The sequence below is a fragment of the Prenolepis imparis genome, unplaced genomic scaffold (assembly GCF_030444845.1).
Source record: "Prenolepis imparis isolate NDT839.2.m4 unplaced genomic scaffold, iyPreImpa1.0 SCAF_3, whole genome shotgun sequence".
Lineage (NCBI taxonomy): Eukaryota > Metazoa > Arthropoda > Insecta > Hymenoptera > Formicidae > Prenolepis > Prenolepis imparis.
In genome coordinates, this window is record NW_028141161.1 from 8,124,412 (window position 1) to 8,146,484 (window position 22,073).

The 22,073-nt window shown below is 37.2% G+C and overlaps 1 protein-coding gene and 1 long non-coding RNA gene across 2 annotated transcripts; one reads left to right on the forward strand and one right to left on the reverse strand.

Annotated features, from left to right (window-relative positions):
* Positions 1-499: 499 nt before the first annotated feature.
* Positions 500-22,002, reverse strand: Wdb (serine/threonine-protein phosphatase regulatory subunit widerborst). Its single transcript, XM_083035020.1, has 10 exons — positions 20,697-22,002; positions 19,764-20,592; positions 4,288-4,484; positions 3,794-3,988; positions 3,512-3,642; positions 3,288-3,405; positions 2,806-3,081; positions 2,475-2,704; positions 2,143-2,303; positions 500-2,030 (listed from the first exon to the last, which is right to left on the reverse strand). The coding sequence occupies exons 2-9, from the start codon at positions 19,900-19,902 to the stop codon at positions 2,147-2,149; spliced, it is 1,443 nt and encodes a 480-aa protein (XP_082891146.1). The 5' UTR covers positions 19,903-20,592; positions 20,697-22,002; the 3' UTR covers positions 500-2,030; positions 2,143-2,146.
* LOC145934531 (uncharacterized) lies at positions 16,476-19,516 on the forward strand. Its single transcript, XR_014425053.1, has 3 exons — positions 16,476-16,929; positions 17,026-17,233; positions 18,381-19,516. It is a non-coding gene; the product is annotated as an uncharacterized LOC145934531 (long non-coding RNA).
* Positions 22,003-22,073: the final 71 nt, after the last annotated feature.

Consider the following 22,073-nt stretch of genomic DNA (forward strand, 5'->3'; position numbering starts at 1 on the left):
TAAAATTCATTAAAACTTTAAGTCATGAATTTTTGGGTACTCTGTGTGTTTGTGTATGTATGTGTGTATATAGATTTTTCATTTACAACTTATATTAGCAAGCACGATACCTCGTACAGAAAAAAAACAGAGTGGAAATAATTTAGACATATTTTTAATAAATGTGTATCTATTTACGCGTAAAGAATCTTTTCTCGGACTCTCATCTATGTCTTCAAAGTCACATTACATTATTTTACAATAATTATATATATATTTATATATATATATTTATATTTATATATGTATATGTGTCACTCTCTGTCTTCGTACGAGATTTTGCGTAGCGAAGGTAAACGGAGCGTAACGCAAAGCGAGCATAAGTCGTGAGAAACGTTCGACGATAATAAAACCATGTCGAGAAATCATCGAAAAGGAATCGGGGGGAAAAATGAACAATGGCGATATATTCGTGCGAATTCTCTCCATGAAAATATGAGCAAGCGGTCACTCATCTCTCTTTTTTTTTTTTCTTGTTAACTATCGTATTTTATTTTATTTTGTGGCTATTATTATTTGTTTATCATTGTCGTTTATTATTTTTTTTTATTTAGTTATTCTTTATGGTTACCATTATCGTTATTCGTAATATTATTAATTACTATTATGCAATGGTAAGAAATTTTAAAAACGACCCCGCGGTATGTGTGTAAGAGTGTTGTGTATATATGTGTTTTTTTCCCCTACATTTTGTCAGTGTAGGAGCACAGCTCCAAAAGTGGATCCTTATATATCTGCGCGCTGTATATCACTATCACGTAATTATTATTTATAAGCAACGGATGTTTTTTGGTACAATCAAATCTGTTTTCTCTTTTCTTCGTTTTTTATTGTATATTTTTCTCTCTCATCCCCCATCTCGCTCCTATTTTATTCTCTTCCTTCCTTCTCTCTATTTAAAAAAACAACATATATATATGTATGTATATATACATATATATTTGTCTCGCGTACGTTCTCTCATATTCCTTCTTTCTCCATCGCGTTCGCGCCAATTGAACCTTATCACTCGTCGTCAACTAATTCGCGTACGCCGTCTTCCGCTGCGGCTTTACGCTCTTGAAAAGAAAAGGTTTTTGTTCTATCAACTCGCCGCGGGCACAAAGCCACAGCAGTCTCTATGTTAGTAGCACATGCCTATATATATATATGTTTTACACGTGTATTCTCATTTTATCGCAGTTTGGTGTACGCGTGTGTGTCTGTGACTTGTTTTGTTTATCTCATATTAACTATATATATCCTTTTTTTTTTTCTTTAATAATATATATCATATTGTATATATATTTATATTTGTTTTCATTTTTTTACCTAATTTATTACGTACCTGTTATAATTATCGTTATCGTTAATACGAATATATGATACATATATTCAAATACCCCCGCTGGCTCTATCAGGAGCAATAATAAACAGCGCAAGGGTCAGTCAGGAGGCGACACACTGGCCGTCTGAGAGAGAATGCGCAAAGTGTCGCGTCCTCCGTAAAATGAACATAAGGATCACAACGACGTGTCATAACTTCGTCCATTCGAAATTTACATCACGATTGTCCCGTCCCTATCGAGAACGCAACAAAATCTTAGTCAAGGAGGGACTAATATATTGTTGCGTGCTGACACTGTGAGTACACACATCATGCAATGCGAAAGCATTTTCCGTTTCCAAAATGGGAAAAGAAACGGAAGTGTAATATGTACCCGATATACACATATATATATAAAATCATTTGGAATTCACTGATCGCCACGTTGTTATTGTTGTCAAAAAAATATAAAATTGCGTGCATTGTCTTTTCTTTTGCATTTTTTTTTCTTACTTCCATTATTCCGCCATTTCGGTCACAACTAATAAAATGAATTACATTATGTCAAGGATGCCATTGTGAGACACTTTGTTTCACTAACAACAATAATTTTTTGCGTGTAGTATATGGACAATCGACGTAAACTAAGAGCTAACAATCGGGCAGCGTGGTACTGTAATTCGACCTGTAACAAAAAAAAAAAAAAAATGAAAGATTATTCTCAATATCTACAAAATATTAATTACAGAATAATTTTTCATATTTGTATAATGTAACATTATTATTATTATTCTTACCAGCTCAGGGGCGGGTTCGCGTCGTAGGTGTGTTAGTGGCAGGAACTGGATTATTGGAGGTAGCTGTGAGAGCATTACGTTCGAGATTGTTATGTCGTTCTAGCTCCAATTCGTTCAGTCTCTTCCACAACTCTTCTCTCTCCTTTTCCCTCTTTTTCTCTCTATAATTCAGAGACATTCATGTAAAAGTGGAATGCAAACAAGTTTATATCGTTCATATAAGTTCAAGTAGACTTATTTAAACAGATATTTAAGTTGACGATGCATTATCAAAAGATATTTAGTGTTAATTAAAGAGAAATTTATAAAAGAATTTCCAAATTTATATTTACTTTTGCCTCTCAGACTTATAGCTGGCAGTAAGTTCATCGAAGAGCTTGCTGTTCATCTCCATAAACGTTTTTAAAACGTTATAAACCAAAGCTACGATCGTCTGATTCCAATGCTCTTTACTAATTCTGTACAACGCTGGAAACATAATTCCCATTATTACATGATTGTTTTCTTCAATTAGAGACATTATGTACTCATTATTCCAAAAGTACAATGCTCTCTCCGCAACCTGTAACAACACACATAAACAATTTACCGCATTATGGCTTTTATGAATTTTTTAAAGATTAGGTGAAAACTAAACTAAAGCTACATCTGTAAATTGCTTACCTGAAAGTGTGGTGAAGACACGCAACGTGCGATTTGCCTGAATAAAGGTTCTTGTATTTTAACAAATTGGCTAGGTTCTATAACGTCCAGTATTTCCTCGATTTCGCCAAGGAACATAACCTCCTTCTGGCTGCACGTTTTAGGCCAGAATTTAAGGAGGCCTCGTACAACTGGTTCTGTTAAAGTTGCATCTTTTTCCAAAAATTGCACCACACAATAAGCTAACTGCGCGTGATATAGTGATAAACATTTCACTTTATGTAGTGGTAACAGCACCTGTGGAAATAAACACAAAAATACTTTTTTTATAATTGTAATGTTTGATATTATTGTAATAATATTTGAATAATTTACTGTAATCATTAATTTTTGTAAAAAGAAAAAATGATTGAATTCGATAACCTTTTATAGTACTTTAGGATTAAAAAATAGATTATAGCTTAATAGAGAGAGTGAGAATGTGATATATAATCAGAACGTACCTTAACCAAAAATTGCTTGTGCTCAACTTTTAAAGGAAGAGCGAATCCATTAATAATGCTACCCAAAATTTCAAGAAGCTCTCCGACACCGTTGAAGTGTTCTGTTTCATATACAAACCTAGAATAAAAATAAAATGGAAAAGATTACAAGTATATAATATTTCGAATAAAGAATGTGTAATGGAGGTAGAAAGGGGGGATGATGTTTGTATTTAAATAAATACCTCAGAAAAATGTTGTTTATTTGTTTGCGTATGAAGGCTCTAAGACCCAGAAACTTGCCATAAATACGATGCAAAACGGTTTTCAGGAAATCCCTTTCCCTCGGGTCTTCCGAGTCGAATAAATCCAATAACTGTAGCATATAAATGTATTAATTTATATTGTAATTTTATATATATTATATTCTATTGTAATTATTAATTTTTAAATTTAAGAAAAAAGTTTTAGAAAACGTACCAGAATATCAAAAATATAATCTTGAAAAATGCAAGAATGCTCTCTACCTGTAACACAAATTTTTGGTCGATAACTTTTTTGCCAATGGCAGGCTGGAAATCTGAAGATTCGAGAAAACGGAGGAAGACTTCGTAGACCAACTGAAGATGGGGCCAACTCGCCTCCAGGGTCGGATCGTCCTCTTCTGGATCGAAATCTGGGTTTTCACTTGGTGGCAACGTACGGAATAAATTTGCAGAAACCTTTAACATTATTACATTAACATTAAATAGTGTTTCGTGAATTTTATTTATTACTAAAGATATATACACAGAAGTCTAAGAATTATTGAATCAAAAAGAAGAGGATATCCTCTCTAATTTATATGCCTGGGTAGAATAATTTTTGGGGCAATATAAGAAAGATGATATATTGAAGGAAATAGAGATTATGATACAGATTCCAAGCCTTACTAACGAGAAAGGATGAGGAATGCAGAATTTTCAATCTCAATCTAATAATTTTCTTATATCTTGACATGATGTTTTTATCAATCACATACCATCTTGATGGTTTCCGGGTAAATGGGCTCAGTAAGGACACCTCGTCCTGCTGTAATATACTCCACCAATTCATTGAGCGTACTCCGTTTAATTTCTTTACCCTTGAGATCAGCCATTGGATCCATGAAGTCGAAAGCCACGCAGCATTGGCGAAGCTTTTTGATAAACAATTCCTCCTGCTCCGCAGCGTTAACATCTGTAACAAAAATAGATAGCATTGATGTAATCTTAGATTATGATATATATATATATATATATATATATATATATATATATTAGATTATATTTCGAGCATAAATTTTTACTTTTGCCACAAACTAGTAATTAGCTTCGAAGCTTCTTTCTTATACAAGTGACATATTTTTATATCTAATATCGTTTGTTGTAAATATTCAATTAAAAATCAAAGCGTATTAATGAAATCGATAGTCGCTATTTTTAACTTTCTATTGCGTAAATAACGGCCCAATAAAATGTTATCGTTTCTTTTTGCCTCTAAATGTGTAAGCAAACAATTTAATTGAGCCGATAGAAACTGAAGTCATCTAAGTCATTCTGATATTGTTACACAAGCTAGAATGCTATCAATATTGTGCAAATGAATTATAATGTATCCCTCTGCTTTGAGACGAAATTGCAGTCAAGTTTTTCGATTCTTCAAATTTTCTTGAAATTAAAAAGCGAAAAAGCGGAATTTTATTATCCGTAAAAATCTTTGAAGTCTTACTTCGTGAAAGAAAAAAAAAGAACTTTGTGATGTCAGATAGGAAATATCATCGTCCTATCCTATAGAATTTCGAAGCAAAGTTTAATCTAGATTAATCGAAAAATGTCGCGTTTTACATCACATAAAAATCCGAATCCGATATTAAGGCCAATATATATATTTTTTCCATTTTTTAACGTATTTGATCTTTTTCATTTCCGACAAAGAGAGATATAAAATGCATTCTTGTGTACACAGAGAGAATTTTCTCTTAGAATTTACCCTGAAAATCATGGTAATCGTGGGACAATATGGTATGGAAAGAATTTTATGAGAATTTCTCATTAATATTTATCACAATAAAAATAATAATATCTATCACAATAAAATATAAAATATGTTTGATTAATTTTACTAAACTGCATAGTAAAATTAATCAAACATATTTTATATTTTATTGTGATAGATATTATTATTTTTATTGTGATAAATATTATATAATTTTATTGTGATAAATATTATGATAAATATTAAACAGAGAAATTCTCATAAAATTCTTTCCATACCATATTGTCCCACGATTACCATGATTTTCATCAGAATAAATTCTAAGAGAAAATTCTCTCAGTGTATAAAAGTATATATCCGCGTGTACAGTTTTATTCTTTGTTATCGCGCGGGTTATTAGACAAAAATTCTGCACTCGAGGAACAAGTCGGGGATGTTTAATGATTTAATACGCTCGCGAGAGAAGGGAGGAGCTTATATACACGCGCGCGTGACAGTTCGCCAGTTTGTGTCGGCGGCGTCTGCTGCTGCAGCAGCCACCTTTCGCGCTCTGGTACTTGGTACACAACTTCCTTCCGGTGGGGGGTAGTTGGTCTCTCGCTATCTCGGCCGCGTCCTCTCTCGCCCGCGTAATCGCGTGAGTCAACGTCCACGGATTGCGCAGAGAGAGAGAGGATTAGGATCGATTCCTTCTGTCGCGTTAATTGACGCTTATCACCCTTAGCCGATAATCGCTGTTCATAAGTCCGATATCGGTCTGTAATTTACAGGATTGATAGAGTTTCGCCATTTTCTCTTTTTTTTTTCAAGTTCCGGTAACCTCGTGAGAGACTGACTGATGTTTCGTAGCGTTTAAGGGTGCCTTGAAGGCACTCGAGATGCAACGAAGGATAAAATATAGGACCACGTTACGTTCAATGAGTGAACGCTAACCTGGTTAGCTAAATCTCGTTTTGTCCATCTACGCCAGAGCGTATGTTCGAGAAATGCGAGAGAAAATAAAATTTCCTTTTAACCGTAAGAATTTTCTCAAAATTTTTATATGGGAAAAAGAAGTCGCGCGACTTCTATTCTTTTTTTCTCTTTTTTGGCTCGAGATATTCGTAGATATAAAAGGCAGCTCTCGATAGAGGGCTCGGGACACCCCGTATATCCTCTGTCAAAGGGGTAACACACATATCAGCTAATCAGTTTTTCCTGTACGCTTCACTGAGCTTCGGAGGGATGATGGTCCCGCGGCAACTCGGCTCATAATGGCACACGACGTGGCCTCAATGACTTTATCAAATTATGTCAAACTCTGCCTCTATCTATCTATCTATCTATCTCCCCTTCCCTCCCTCTCATAACTAACGACCTACGCAAAATATCGCCGCGCGAATAAATCTAGGCGCAAAGTGGCCATTCTCGGGAAAAATTGGCGGCAATCTCTGGCGCGTTATATATTTATCTGCCGAGATTATTTTCCGGGGTGCTAAAAAAAAATGTATACATATATATATATCCGAGAAGAAAATATGCTGATTCGCTACGTTCCAATTGCAAGTGCCCTGCTGTCGTCACTCTTGAATGGCGACATTCGAAATTGGCGAGTCGAAATAGCGCTCGTAGCAACACACGAGCTTTGTAACACGTCCAAGACATATTTAGACGATTTTGCCGACGTCAGATCGCACCGCATGGCGCGATTTTATTATCGCTGTCGCACGTGGGACATGTATTATTTCTTCTGCTTTTTTTTTCGTCGACGTAAATCGTTTATTAACAAAAAGAAAAAAATTAAGAGAAAAACCTATTAAATAAGATAAGAGCGCAGGTCATAGATTAGAAGATGAGAAAAGATTACTGATATAGAAGCAGTAATCTGCGAGATAGTAATTAAAATTAATGATTACAAGTGCGATGACAAATTCGTTTCGCACTTTTGTGATTAATCTTATTGCTCTGGTATCTCGTAGAGATTCGGTGGTACCAAAAATTACATAAAGGATTATTCAGAAAAAAATTACAAAACTCTTTTACACTCCTTTCTTAGAAAAAACAAAAAAGAAATATCCTTGAGAAATATTCCTCATTTCTCTTCGCGATTTATAAGTCGGGGACATCTATTCTCTACACTTCTATCCGATAAATCGATCCGTTACACAATCGGACTAACGATTAAATGAATAATTTTGATTTACATCAGCCTCCGGCATCGCGTGTTATAAATTTCATTGTACACCGGCTTTACGGATCATCCTTAAATAATGGAATCCGAACTATATAAGTGTGTAGCCCCGCGTTATTCCTCCGATAATATAACAACAGCGGGGTGAATTTACGTCACGCTCGGGCTATAACGAGGTGAGGCTGTAATTAATTTTTCATCCGCGGGGTTCGTGTAATCGATGCCAGACACACGATTCCTCGCCGCACCGAGAGTCCCCTCCTCTCGATCGGGGGAGAAAAAGTCGGAGAGCGAGCCGGCCAAAGCGCGAACGGCCAGTTGAACGGCCTTAACGCGATTCCGATTACTTAAATCCTAAATAAAAGGATGGAGATGAAAGAAAGAGGAGAAGAGGAAGGTCGAGGCGCAACCGAGAATCGGCGTCGCGAAGGACTCCAAATATAGCGTTACGCTCTCGCTTCGCCCCTGTTAGTTCGTTCCTTCGTTCCTTCTCTCCTTCAACGTTACGTGCGCGCGATCATCTAAGCATGCATGTATTTATAATTTCATTCATAACGCGACACGTTACCATCACGTACGTACATACATACGTGCCTGCATCGCGACGCATCGCGACGCATCGCCGCAAGATCGAGGAGGATAAGAATATTATCCATATATCTTTGTGTGGCTCGCGTATAGAAAAATATATTCTGCGTTCTCAACCCATATTTCGTCAAGTTTATAGCCTTTATTAGGTAGAAAAAATTAATAATTATTATTATAATCGATAAAAATAAAAATAAATAATTACTTTTATCAAAGTGGAAGAAGTCAATAATAATAGAAGCTAGGATTCAATTTAATCTAAGTTAATAGAAGCTAGGATTCAATTTAAAAAAAATCCGTCCACGTGAAATTAAGTAGTAGAATATGGTTTTACGTAAATACTGTTTATCCCGCTGAGTCTTGTTATTTTTTTAAATCATCTGATCGATCGGAACTGTTGATTCGCAAATAGAAAAGAGAGTGCGCTTTGAGTGAGAAAGACGCTAAATATATATATTTGTATAAAAATAAGTTGTTTAAAATTTTTATCTATCAACATAGAGACGATTTTCCTTCGCCAGTGCGATTTATTTGTTATTCAAACAAGGCAGACAATTGAATGTCCGTCTGGCGCAAAAATGCGAGCTCGTTCGAGGGAAGCCGTCGCGGTTGTCGGAACTGAGATCGACCGAATGCCGGGAGCTATTCGGCGGTAAATTATGTCACAAAATACGAGGGATAGGTTATCGATGGAACGAGAGAGAAAGAACAAGAGAAAATGAGTGAATGGAGGAAGGCAAACGTCCGGAAAAATAAAAAAAAGAAGAGCGAAAAAACCAACTAGAAAAATAACCATTAAGTAAATTAAAAATATATAAATAAATACAAAAATAAATGATTGCGAAAACCCAAATAAATAAGATTCAAATACAAGAAGCTAAAAGAACAAAAAGAGGAAAAAAAAATGTAAAGAGATTGAGACGAGGAAGAGAGGAGAAACAAAATAGAGGAGGAGCGAGGAGGGATGAGGAAAAGAGGAGAAAGGGGCAAACGAGAAAAGGGATGGGGTAGAAAGGGGTGGCGGAAAGGGGTAGAACCGCGAGAAGAGGGCGGAGGGGGGAGGAAGAGGGGAACCGAGTGGCGAAGGAGTAGAAGAGCGCGCGTTCCGGGCAGGTGGTCGCCGACATTCCGGATCAATACTTCCACCGCTTCTCTAGGGGTTCCGTCAGGTAGCCTCTTCGCCCCCTTTCCAACCCTTATCCCTCCCTCCCCCTTTCTCGCCCCGCTCCCACCCTCCCCCTCCCCCCTCTCGCTTTGTCCACTCTCCCGGTGTCGTCATTGTCTATGCTTCTCCTTCTTTCCCTCTTCCTCTTTGATCTTCCTGTTGTTCTACGTATTTTTTCCTCCCCCCCTCCCCCTTTAATTTTTTCCCCGACGTCTTTTCTCTCCGCTCCGGTTTGCTTCGCTCACTCTCCCCCCTTCCTCTTACGCTTTTCTTTTTATATTTTTTTTTTACGATATCGATACGCGAGGAATGTATGTCGAATTTACATGCTTATTTAATCGTGTAATGAGTATAATTATTGTTACGTAATGTATTTAAAAAATTGTTTTTTTTTTTCTTTCTAGCGAAAATACTCTAAGGGAAAAGATATAATTAAATAAATATTTAATTGCATTCCTGATAATTACATACAATTATTAATATTAAAAAAAATGTAATTTTGACAATGTAATCGCGCAAAATGATTTCTATATTTTCCTTTTTTTATATGATGATTGCACCGCGACAAGTGACATAAGATACATACATACATTGTGCCTGTCTATCCGTATTATTTATAGCAGCATATCTATAGCAACGGATATTGAACTCGTGGAAATTATAACGATCTCTCATTATAAATAAAATCATTTTGTATCGCGATGCATTGCGGTTAAATTGATATCTCTCGTGTGTGTAAAATCGACGGCAAATAAAAAGCAAAAATAAGCTTTATCCATATAAACAAGTCGAAAACGCAATTTAATATAAAGCCGCATGAAGGAAATTCGTGCCTCGGAATAATTTTCCACGAAATATATTCTCTATCGACTTCATTCATATTGAAAAAAAAAAAAAACCAGTGGTTGTCCAGGAAGTGTACAACACGACACTCTGCATAACAATCGAAAATTTCTTGCGCACGCGACTGATTAATGCGGTACGGACGACACTTTTTATCGGTGCATAATGCAGCCGATTGTGCAAACGATATGTTGTCTCTCGCTCTTTTGCTGTCATCGCGCATCCACATCATTCTCCTGTCCTGATCTTGACAATGACCCTGGCCGGTAATTAGACAAAAAGCGCACTTATGCGCGCGCGAACCGGTAACTAGGATATTAAATATTCGACGAGCGAATTTAACTGGAAATTTAATCATTAGAAATCCAGAGATGCTAATTCCGCCGTTTATTTTCATCCCTGAAGCTTATTTTTTCGCGAAAAAACCTTCAAACTCTGATGACTCGCAATATATATTGTTTAATAAATATTAAATAAATATACAATATAAAATAATATAAATAATATAAAATAATGTAAATATTATTTGAAAAAAATAGATATGAAATTAATGAAAGAATACAGAAATTTATTGCATTTTATCAGCCTTTTGTGTGCATATCTCGTGCTAACGTAAAAAAGGAATGGATCCTTGGAGAATTATAATACTTTTATTAGTCATCCCTACATTTGATTCTCTCGCGTTCTTCTCTTCCTTAATATGGAATGGAACTCTGACGCGCGCGCGAGAAGAGTTAATAGTGTTCCGAGCAAAGAACAACTATTAACACTCCCACTTGTGCATGACGCATAATTAAATTGTGTTTACATCTGACGTAATGGTCTCGGCACATCGCGCGGCTGCATTCCTTACTTCGGGAAACTAGAAACTTTCCTTAACTCGTGCGCGAAAATGCTTTTTCTTTATTATTTTTTTTATTAAAAAGAATCGCGATTACTAATTTACATATATGTACGAAGAATTTTGGTATTGATATGTGAATAAAAAACTGTGAAAGAATTAAGTACATACATTGTTATAATGTCTGGTGATCTAGATATAAGTGAAGTTCAAGTTTATTTCAATAAAATATCCATTAAGCTAAGACGCGAGTTTATCTGGCTAAAAATTTAATTTGAAGTTTGATTTCCAAGAATAATGTTTCACAAAATTTAACGCGTTAGAGACTGAAAAGTTACAAGGTGTCTGATGATACTTTTAATCGAAGAGAGATGCACTTTAACTTTCTTCATCAATAGTTGTCGTAATATAAACAAAGTTATAATATTTCATGTTCACAATATAATTGATAAAGTTCTTCCCCAAAGTTTTGGAGTACCTGATACAAAAGAGAGAGAAAAAAGTTTTGACAATTAAATGCAAAGAAAACAGGACTCGAAATATCAGTTCCTGTTGCACGAAAATTTGATAATAAATATCTTATTTCAGGTTTAATTGGAATTACGATACTCCTCAATAAACTTCCTAAAGCTTTCAAGAAAAAGAAAAAAAGGTCAGATTTCCGAAAGAAATTTATGAACCATGAAGAGGCTTCCTGAAATGCTATCAGAAGCTTTAGAATTATTTGGACGGGAGCCAAAGGCAAACCTCGAAATACTAAAAGTGGAGCGCTAATTTCCGAGAGATTGAAACAATCGACGCGTTAAGTCCAGGACATCCCGCGTTCCCTTCTCTCCCCCCAGATTTATCTCGGATTTCCGAAATTTCACGGTCTCGACGGGACGAGGTGTCGGTATTTTCGTGAGAATTTGTCTCTCGATCGGCTCGCTGCGCTGCTTCTTCACTCAATTTGCACAGTATTCAAGCGCGTCATTGATCTGTAGCTCTCTCTCTCTCTCTCTCTCTCTCTCTTTCTCTTTCTGGGGGGAGCGACATATCGGAACGATGAAGTAACAACGCGAGTCCAAGTGTCATTCGATGTATCGAGCGCCGAAAAGGTTCGGTTTAAAGAGGATGTATCGCGTTGAAATGGTAAAACTTGCGACCTTTGGGAATGTTCTCCAATTCGAAAATCCGAGAAGGTAGGTCGCAATTCTATAGGGATCTATTGATACACAGAGAGAATTTTCTCTTAGAATTTATCCGGAAAATCATGGTAATCGTGGAACAATATGATACGGAAAGGATTTTATAAAAATTTCTCTGATTAATAATTTATCACAATAAAAATAATATCTATCACAATAAAATATAAAATATGTTTGATTAATTTTGCTATGCAGTTCAGTTATGTTTTATATTTTATTGTGATAGAGGTATTACATGATTTTCAGGGTAAATTCTAAGAGAAAATTCTCAGTGTATATAAGGTCGCAAACGGCGAAGGGATGCCGGGAAAATCTATAGAATAAATAATGCATATACATGTATAAATTCTTGGTATATCGCGGTTTGAATTTTGCATACCGCGCTTCAAATATTTCCGTCACAATTTTTATTACTATATACATGCAGATAAACAATAAACTCGGATACGGTGCGTTTCTTGTTTGCGGAACGGAATAATTGCATCGCGTTCGCAATTTCGTTATCGAGTCGAAAGCGATAACGAATTGAGGTGATCTTTAATATACATTTTCCATCGCAAACAATATGGGGCAACGTCTGTGAATGAGAGGAGGGAGGGATATATTAATTTCGAAAGTTGTCCGTTTAGAGAGTGACGAGATATTTCGCAAGTACGAAATGGTTGAAACCCGGTGATTTTTACGAGTACTACTAGAATCTTAATACATACACACGAAAACGAAGTTAGGTACTGAAACTAACTCGGATTCATGAATGCATACTGAACTTGACTCCCACTCCTGTTTGTTTCCGCTCACCTGTCGCTGTTTACGAGCCGTAATGTCATTTCGCGCTATGCAATGCTCGGTATGCGCGATAATTTATTACACTGGTTGTTTCCAGCCGATAAAGAGAGAGAGAGAGAGAGAGAGAGAGAGAGAGAGAGACGTAAAACTCACCTCAAGTCGAATCGGTAAGAAACGAGTCGAAGTATTTTTTTTCACCCGTAAAAAAGAATTATTTAAAATAAATAAAATATCCAACAATTCTCTCGCGAAAGAAACAATGTAACGTAGTACAAAATTTATTTGTGATATACATTTAATTGTAATTTTAAATCGCCCGTGTTGCATAATTAACGTTTATTGTATTAAAAATTATGTATCGTAAAATCTCGTGTATACATGTAATTATCGCGCATATAAATAATATAATGTAGTTATTATAACATTTTTTATTCTCGATTAAACTTTGTCGACAATTTATCTGATAGATAGATTCATCCGACAGATAAATTTCTTATATCTCTCGTCAGATATATATGTTTACAGTTCTGTGGCTTGCAAATGTAGACAGAGAGATAAAAGGATAATATCAACTTATGATTAGAGAGTCAACTTCGATATCGGAAAAAACTACGAGCACTTTATAATGCGAGTTTTATATTCCGTAAAAATATTCGCAGCAAAAAGGAAAATAAATGCGCGCTCTGTCCGTTTACACTTCGTTATCTTGCGCGAGAAGTAAGTTCGTAATTTGATTAATGAACCTTGCGAATTATTGAAAAAGAGATCTCTCTCTTGCCTTATGACTCGATTCCCTTGTGAAATTAATGCTGATTGGGCTTTTTGTATTTATCGAAATAGAATTACGTATCCTCTCTCTATATTTTGCTGCGAATTGTTTTCTTAATTCAATTAGAGAAATGTCAACATTTTTCCAATATAGGAATGTAATAATAGAGGACAAAAATAAACGTAAGAAATAAATTTCAAATTAAATAGAGTTAAATATATATCGAGTGTAAAAAAACTGTTATGAAGAGAAATATCTCAAGAAAAATTCAGAGAAAATACAAAGTTAAGAAATATTTTTATCGGCTCTCAGTATTTAATAAATATAATAAATAAATATGATTTTTTAAAACGACCAATAGAGCCAAGCACGAAAATTAATTCTAATTTTCGTGCTTGGCTCTATTGGTCGTTTTAAAAAATCATATTTATTTATTATATTTATAAAATACAAAGTGTAGAATAATTTTTAATTTTCTCATCTCTCTCTCTCTCTCTCAACATGTAAAGAAAAGTATGTAACTGGAATTTAGAATATAATTATCATATCTCAAATTTTGCGTCTAAAGCAAGACAGAGTAAAACCTTTTCGTACAAAAAAATTACTTATTTTAGTTTAGGTTTCTATCGATGCGATCTACAGTTTGGATGGGTATCGATGAGATAACTGTTCGAAAGAAGAGAAAGAGCAAAAGAGACTGTTGCCGTTTTACCAGGCAAAGGTGAACGACATCGTTTGCTGCAAGGTGGAGAAGGCCTGTATTTGTGCCGCGGATTTGTGGGTCAACCAGTAAGCGTGGAAGGGCGGTGTCGTTTGACCACTTGAAAAATTTAAATATCCTAGAAAGAGTCTTCGATATTTTCGCGAAAATGCAGAATTATATCACTCTAGAAAAATGTAAAAGAAAAAAAAAAAAAAAAAAAGAAACAGGAAATTGTTTGTAAATCTGAGAATAGGAAATTTAAATTATTAAAATCGATGCATTTGCATAAAAAAGTATACTTATATTCCTACTTCTTCCTCGCTGACGAAAAAAACAACTGCGATAAGTTAAGAAAATATCGCTGGATGTTTTTTTCTTTTTTTTCCAGCAAAGTGTTATATCATATGCTTATAAAATATTAATTTATATTTCTATATTTAATTTATATTTCTTATTATATTTATCAAATATTAATTTATATATTTATATTTATATTGAGAGAGAGAGAGGAATTTGGAACGTCCTGTATACGAATGCTCGATCTTGAAGAGATTCTTTTTCCTGGAACGCGTTTGCATATTTTCTGATCTCGTGCGTAAGTCTTGAAGTAATTTAAATACGCATAAAAAAAGACGTGACAAAAAAAAAAAAAATTTTTTTTTTTTTTTTCAAAAGAATACTGGTTCTATCCGGTCGAGAATGACAACGAATTTTGCGTCGATTTAACGCACCATACGTAATATTGACTCGGGACAGATACTTTGATACTTTGCACACGGCTCTTATTTCACAGTTAATTCACAGCTCTGACATACTTTTTTTTTCGGTCTCTTCTTTATATTTCTATATTAACGGCATCGTTCTCTCCTTTCGACATACGTTCGTTTTACGTTTCGCCATTTCCTTTGCTAATCAACATATGTAATATGTTAATTATCTCGATAATAATCATACGCACTTGCGTCTCATTATCAGCGCTGATTGCTCTAATGCTTACTTAAGAAAGAACATCGTATAAGATAGGCAAATAGACGAAAACTAAAAAGAAGATCAAAAAAAGAGAAGGATTACTTCAACTTTGCTGACGTTCGACTTAAAAAAAATTTTTTTGATAGAATTTTTGTGTATTTACAAACTTTGTAGTGAAAACAATCGTGTGAGGAAAATGCTTATTACTATTATAAACGTGCGACAGATAAAGAGAATGAAAAATTTCCTTCTCCCCCATAAATATCATTAATATCGATCGATGCAGCATAAGGCTTTGTGCACGCAATAAAGAAAATATTAGGAATAAGAATAAATATTAAATATTAAATATTGAACATAGGATCTAGTTCTCAAGGCGTTAGTCCATTTCGTTTTCTTGTTTTAAAAAATAAAAAAATTCTACTCCTAAAATATTTAATATATTTATTTCTATTCCTAATTTTTTCTCTATCGTGCGCAGGGGTCTAATCTTTTTTTTTCAAGCCCCCCATAAAAGTCGCTATGCTTTCAGTTCCCCCTGGTACGACTTTCGTTTCCTTGTTTAAAAAAAATTCTACTCCTAAAATATTTAATATATTTATTTCTATTCCTAATTTTTTCTCTATCGTGCGTAGGGGTCTAATCTTTTTTTTTCAAGCCCCCCTTAAAAGTCGCTATGCTTTCAGTTCCCCCTGGTACGACTTTCGTTTCCTTGTTTTAAAAAATAAAAAAATTCTACTCCTAAAATATTTAATATATTTATTTCTATTCCTAATTTTTTCTCTATCGTGCGCAGGGGTCTAATCTTTTTTTTTTCAAGCCCCCCATAAAAATCGCTATGCTTTCAGTTCCCCCTGGTACGATTTTCGTTTCCTTGTTTTAAAAAATAAAAAAATTCTACTCCTAAAATATTTAATATATTTATTTCTATTCCTAATTTTTTCTCTATCGTGCGCAGGGATCTAATCTTTTTTTTTTTTTTTTTCAAGCCCCCCTTAAAAGTCGCTATGCTTTCAGTTCCCCCTGGTACGACTTTCGTTTCCTTGTTTTAAAAAATAAAAAAATTCTACTCCTAAAATATTTAATATATTTATTTCTATTCCTAATTTTTTCTCTATCGTGCGCAGGGGTCTAATCTTTTTTTTTTTTTCAAGCCCCCCATAAAAGTCGCTATGCCCTTAGTTCCCCCGGTACGACTTTGTTCAGATGGCGGTGTGGATGCACAAACGTCGACGGAAATTCTCCGGCTACACGTGGCGGAATTACGTACTTGATACTTGGTCGGGGACTAGGAGTGTCACGTCGGATCGCTGTCAGGATCACAGTGATATCTTTGAAATTCGTCTCGCGTGACAATCACGGTCTTCCCCGCCTATTATCCTAAACCCAAATTCTAAATGACCTTCCCCTCCGCATTTCGAGTCACGATCGTCCTTGTGATTGTCAAGTGTAATCGAATCTCTCGGGAATCATGATGCAAAAAAAAACGTGACGTGATTGAAGAACCTAATACATATTTTTGTTTAAATATTACAGTCGTATTTTGTTGCAGGTAATTTGAAACGAGTTATAAAAAATAGACGCCGAGCGAGGATTGGAAAAAGGAGCGGCACGCTAAAAAAAAAGGTAAATAATAAATTATAATCGTGCTAATAGATGTTATAGAATGTATCCTGTTTCGAGAACGACTTCTGTGTATTTTAATTTTTACTCGTTTTCCAGATAACGATATGACGGCAGTGATTGTGAAAACAGCTGATCATGTGTCACGCGTCTTCTGTCATCCCTCGCGAACGCGATGGCATAAATATATATTTCACGCATTTATTTTTTTCATCGTGATTACGACAATTCGTCGACTTTTCCTCGAAGCCCGAAACCTTATCGTTCGACAAAAGTGTTTACATGAAAGAAGAATATGTAAGAGCAGGTGACATTTCGAAATTCTGTGTCCCTCATCCTCTTATTTTCTTATCGTCACTGTTGTCTTTTGCATTTTCAATCTTTGCGTTTATTTGTAAACGAGTCCGATCGCATAAAAACGAGTTGTATAGTCGCACGTGGATAACCTCGACGTGGCTTCTCTCGCGTGACATAACACGTTGATTTGATACGTATATTGCGTGTATGTAAACGACGTGTGTCAACAAAATACTCCGATAAATGAGTGTTCGATAGATTCGATAAACGCGATACACAATCGACGAGGAAGCGCAAGGATGTGAGAAAAAATTGTACAAGAGATTTTTTTGTCGTTTGGTTTTTTCGCACTTTTGAAAAAAAAAAAATGATTCTGATAACAAGTGTGTATTCGATCATGTATGTGCATATAAATCGAACATAATCTATACACATAATCTTATATTCTAATTAATTAAAAAATCAAGAAACAAATATATAATCGTCTCATAAATTTAATAATTATACTATAATAATAATAGTATAATTGATAATTCGATTATGTATGTGCATATAAACCGAATATAATCTATATACATAATCGTAAATTAAGATATATTCTGATTAATTAAAAAATTAAGAAACAAATATATAATCGTCTCAAATAATTAATTATACTATAGTAATAATAGTATAATTGATTATTAAATTAAAAAAACATGTGATCGAATACACTTGTATGCTACCAGAGAATTTTAATATAATAGTAATAACAAATTAATCAATTAATTTATAAACTGTAATTTTTGGAATAATTAATTCTGCAGTTTAAATGCTATCATCGCGAGCTTTTAATGCTTTAATTAATCCTGTATAGCGTCTGTAATTTTGAGAGATCAAGGAAAACCAATGATTTAATACAATGTGTTTCATAAACAGAATTCTAAAGTCGAGCGTAACAAAAAAAATGCTTCAAGAATTATTTTCCTCGTCCGATTAAAATACAAAAAAAAAAAAAAAAAAAAAATTAATCTACATCCTTTGCTCCTTCCTCTGACCTTCTCGTCGACGTCGACATTAACTAACATTTGACGCGGGCGTTAAAAAGCGAGATGCTATATTAAACGATAATTCGTAAGATTTTGTCCGTCTTCTAACGTATCTAATGCGATTTGCAGAAAAACGCATCGGTGTCCTTGAAATGTCGGAACACACCCTTAGACGAAGCCGAGGATTGTGCAAGGTTCGTCGCGAAGAATTTCATTCACGTGGATTCATCCGGCAGCCAAAGATCCATCGGACATCGCTTATTATAACGCAATCAAATGCGTTCGCGGAAATTAATGGAGCGTCGAGACGAGATCCGTCCGGTACCTCGTGAAGAAGTGGAGCTTGCACTTGTCATCCAGCCCTCGACACTCCGGAGAAATGTCATCGCGAGCGAACGCGCACGTGTCACGAAATGAAATCAATCATCTCGGGAATTATTATCTGGGGAAGCCTCGAAAAATATCGATTTGTTATTTGATATCTAAATGTTAAACGCACGTTTAGTTCCTAAAGAAGTTTATATACGGTTTATCGTGCGCGAGATTATCTTCGTCCTATCTCTATCAGTCTTTAGCGCGATATCACGCTGACGAGCGTAATGTGACGTCTAGATAAACAATTTTTTTTTCTTTTTTGCGATTCACGTCTCTCGTCAACTATGCCGCAATGTATATGGGTGTTAATTGTGTCGTCGGTAGGCGAGCATGTGTATGTATAATAGAGATGCTATTAACGGTAATGTATCTTTCATGGAACTGTCTCTCGCGCATATATTAAATTGCCTGTCCTCTGAAACCTCTTGTCGGTATACTTTCTCGATAACGCGATCCGTCAATTAATAGTAGACACGACAGTGTTGGAGGAAACTGGCAGCCAGTATGTTTATCAGCGAAGCAAAGTAGTGGTATCGCAATTGCCTAAGTAAGTCAGAAATGTCGCAGACTCGCTGCCAATTATTCGATGGCTTCAAGGATATTATATTTCAGCTGTGCCTTCACTTGCGAAAAATTCAATAGACCTAGTAGAACTGAATGACAGTGTCATCGACACTGTATATATGTGCACTCTTTATCAGTATTCAGTATTATCTCATGACAATCACAAACCAAAGATCTTTTGTGAACCTTGAATCTTTGAAGTATAAGAAAGTGACGAGTTAAGATTCTGAATAATTTACTTGAAATGTTCATTCATGTTAGAATAGAAAAATCTTGCGTAAAGGTATAAGATTCTTGCATCTTTTGTCTGCGATATGTCATATAAGTTCTTTCCAGCCCTTGCGCTTCATCTTTTGCGTCAAAGATATATTGCAATCTTATAACTCATAGCGTATGACTGTATAATACTACGTAATATATTAAATCATTATGCGATTTATAGATACTTGTTACGGTTCTATATAAATGCTTAGTTCCTTATACGTGTCAACTCTGAGATACAGTCTCTAAATGTGCGAGGCAAGAGCAAGAACCAACTCTCTGCGTAAGACTAACTCTCTACGTAGGACTAACCTTTGAGCAGGGGCAACTGTTGGAGCTCTACGTCCTGCGAATTGCGGTAACGGGAGGAACCCTGGGACTTCTTGGACTTCTTCTTCAGGGATCGCTTGGCGAAGGGGTCTATCCGGTCCACAAAAGTCCCTGACGACATTTTGGCATTAACGGAGGCACTGTAAGACTATCCTGGTGATGTGTCGAAGCTCAACGAGGTAAGCTGTGTGTACGTAAAGGTGTAGTAGCAGCGTGGCTCGCACTTTATTATCTCCGGGTATATATATAATCCCAGAATAGCGAGGCGCGTCTCGCGAACTAGAGACGAAGATCACCTTCACCCCGAGGAGGCCGCATTCCGTGACGACGATGACGAAATAATACACTTGCACTTGACGAGAAAGAAAGGAACACACCGATACACGAGACACGTGCGATGACGGATCTTGTATGTCGCATTCGTTCGTCGATATTAATTATTATTCACTCTCGCTCACTCCTGTTCGCTCTTGGAAGGTAGCGAGGACGGCGAAGGAGAACAAAGTGGGCTCCGCCGAAGGCGTCCGAGGAGCATAGCATGTACACGTACACATATACACAACACGCGCATATACAAGGGAATCCTTTCCTCTCCTTTTTTCTTCTTCCTCCTCTTCTTCGTCTAATCCGACGATCACACAACGTCACCCTGGAGCAACGAAAGATCTTGAAGGAGAAATTGACGAAAATTCCGAGCACCGGCTTATCACCGGGGTTCCCTTCTCCCCCTTCCTAAGGACTCGATGATCTCTCGTAGACGGCTAGGCGTTGTCACACACACGCGGATCGCGTATTCTTCTTCCGCTCCCACCTACACGACGACAGAGTCATAGAGTCTCGCGAAAGAGAGAGAAAGAGAAAGAGAAAGAAAGAGAGAGAGAGAGAGAGAGAAAGAGATACGTAAAATATACAAACCGACGACGACGACGAACCGGTCTCTCCCCGTCTTCCGGCAGCTGCCCCCTCGACGAGGAAAGGGAGAAGAGGGAAGAAGGGACTACGACTCTCCTCGACGAACGACGTCGTAGGGTGGATTCGATCGACGACGGCGGCGCCGGTCGGTGATGGGTTGGTAGAGATAGATAGCCGCTGCTGGTTCGTTGGTTAGTCGGTTGATCGGTCGAGGTCTCCTCTCCAACGACGTTGCTGATGACGATCCGCGGAGTTGGTTGCGTGTCTCTCGTATCGTATCGTATCGTCTCGTCGCGCGCGCCGGCCGATCGAGAGAGAGAAAGAGAGAGAGAGAGAAGAAGCACCGTTACGAAATAGAGAACGATTCGCGGCTGTAGCAGCAGCGCACACACGTCCGTGTGTAGGAAGTATGGCCGCGGGTAAATGTGGCCGCGCGCACACGCAGCGGTGTTTTACACGACCGTCTGTCTGGAGCCTTAATGCGGATATATAATAATCCGCGCGCGAGCAAGAGAGAGAGAGAGAGAGAGAGAGAGAGAGAGAGAGAGCGTTATATGTCTGACGCGCGCGAGGGCGAAACTCGATCAGACTCTTCTCCTCTCTCGCTTCTGGTGTCTCTCCTTTTCACGAGGCGGCCGGAATCTTGAAGAGAACGCCACCACTTCCGCACGATGACGCCGACGACGACGACGTTGAAGTAGTTCGAAGAGGGTAGAGACGTGTTACGTTAGGAGCAGAGGCTCGTAGTAGAGGAGCGCTCGGCCGCCATCAGCTGCTCGCTGCGACGTGGGGGCCTCTCTCTCATCTTCCGGCGGAACGGAACGACACCGTCAGGCGCCGAGAGCCGCCGGGACGTGGCCCGACATCGCCCTTGTCGTCGCTGGCTTCTTCTTCTTCTTCTTCTTCTTCTCCTCCTCCTCCTCCTTCTCTTCTATACTCGGTCGCCTCGCTTTTCAGCTTCTTCCACTTCTTTTGCTCTTTATTCCTCCTCGCGCGAGCACACACACGTATGTACACTTGTTCTCCTCACCTTCCACCTTCCACCGAATCTCGCCGTCGAGAATCTTGGCGGGGCCCCGAACGACCGACCGCCTTCCTCGCCTCTATTACAACCGGACCGCCCGAGGATGATCCGCGCGAAGCAACAAAAAAAAAATGCCCGATCTCTATCGCGCGCGCACCGCCGCCCTCTTCACTTATTGAAAATCCGTCAAGAGAAGGTGCCTTGTGTGCCTGAAAATAGTAATGCGCGCTCGGCAATCGTCGGCCGGAGGCGGCCGAGCGGCGCCGGGGACGCCCGAAGCGCGACAGGTGGCGCCACCGCTCGCGGCGGCCCGAGTTTTTAATACGCGACGGCCCCGCCGCTCACGGCCAATGACG

Bases quoted from the DNA above. Each gene is read 5' to 3' on its own strand.
- Wdb (XM_083035020.1), bottom strand. From the start codon at position 19,902: ATGTCGTCAGGGACTTTTGTGGACCGGATAGACCCCTTCGCCAAGCGA. The intron at 3,406-3,511 runs GTATTTATTTAA...TTTTTATTCTAG, and splicing joins ATAAACAACATTTTTCTGAG to GTTTGTATATGAAACAGAAC. The intron at 2,304-2,474 runs GTAAATATAAAT...TCTGAATTATAG, and splicing joins TATAAGTCTGAGAGGCAAAA to AGAGAAAAAGAGGGAAAAGG.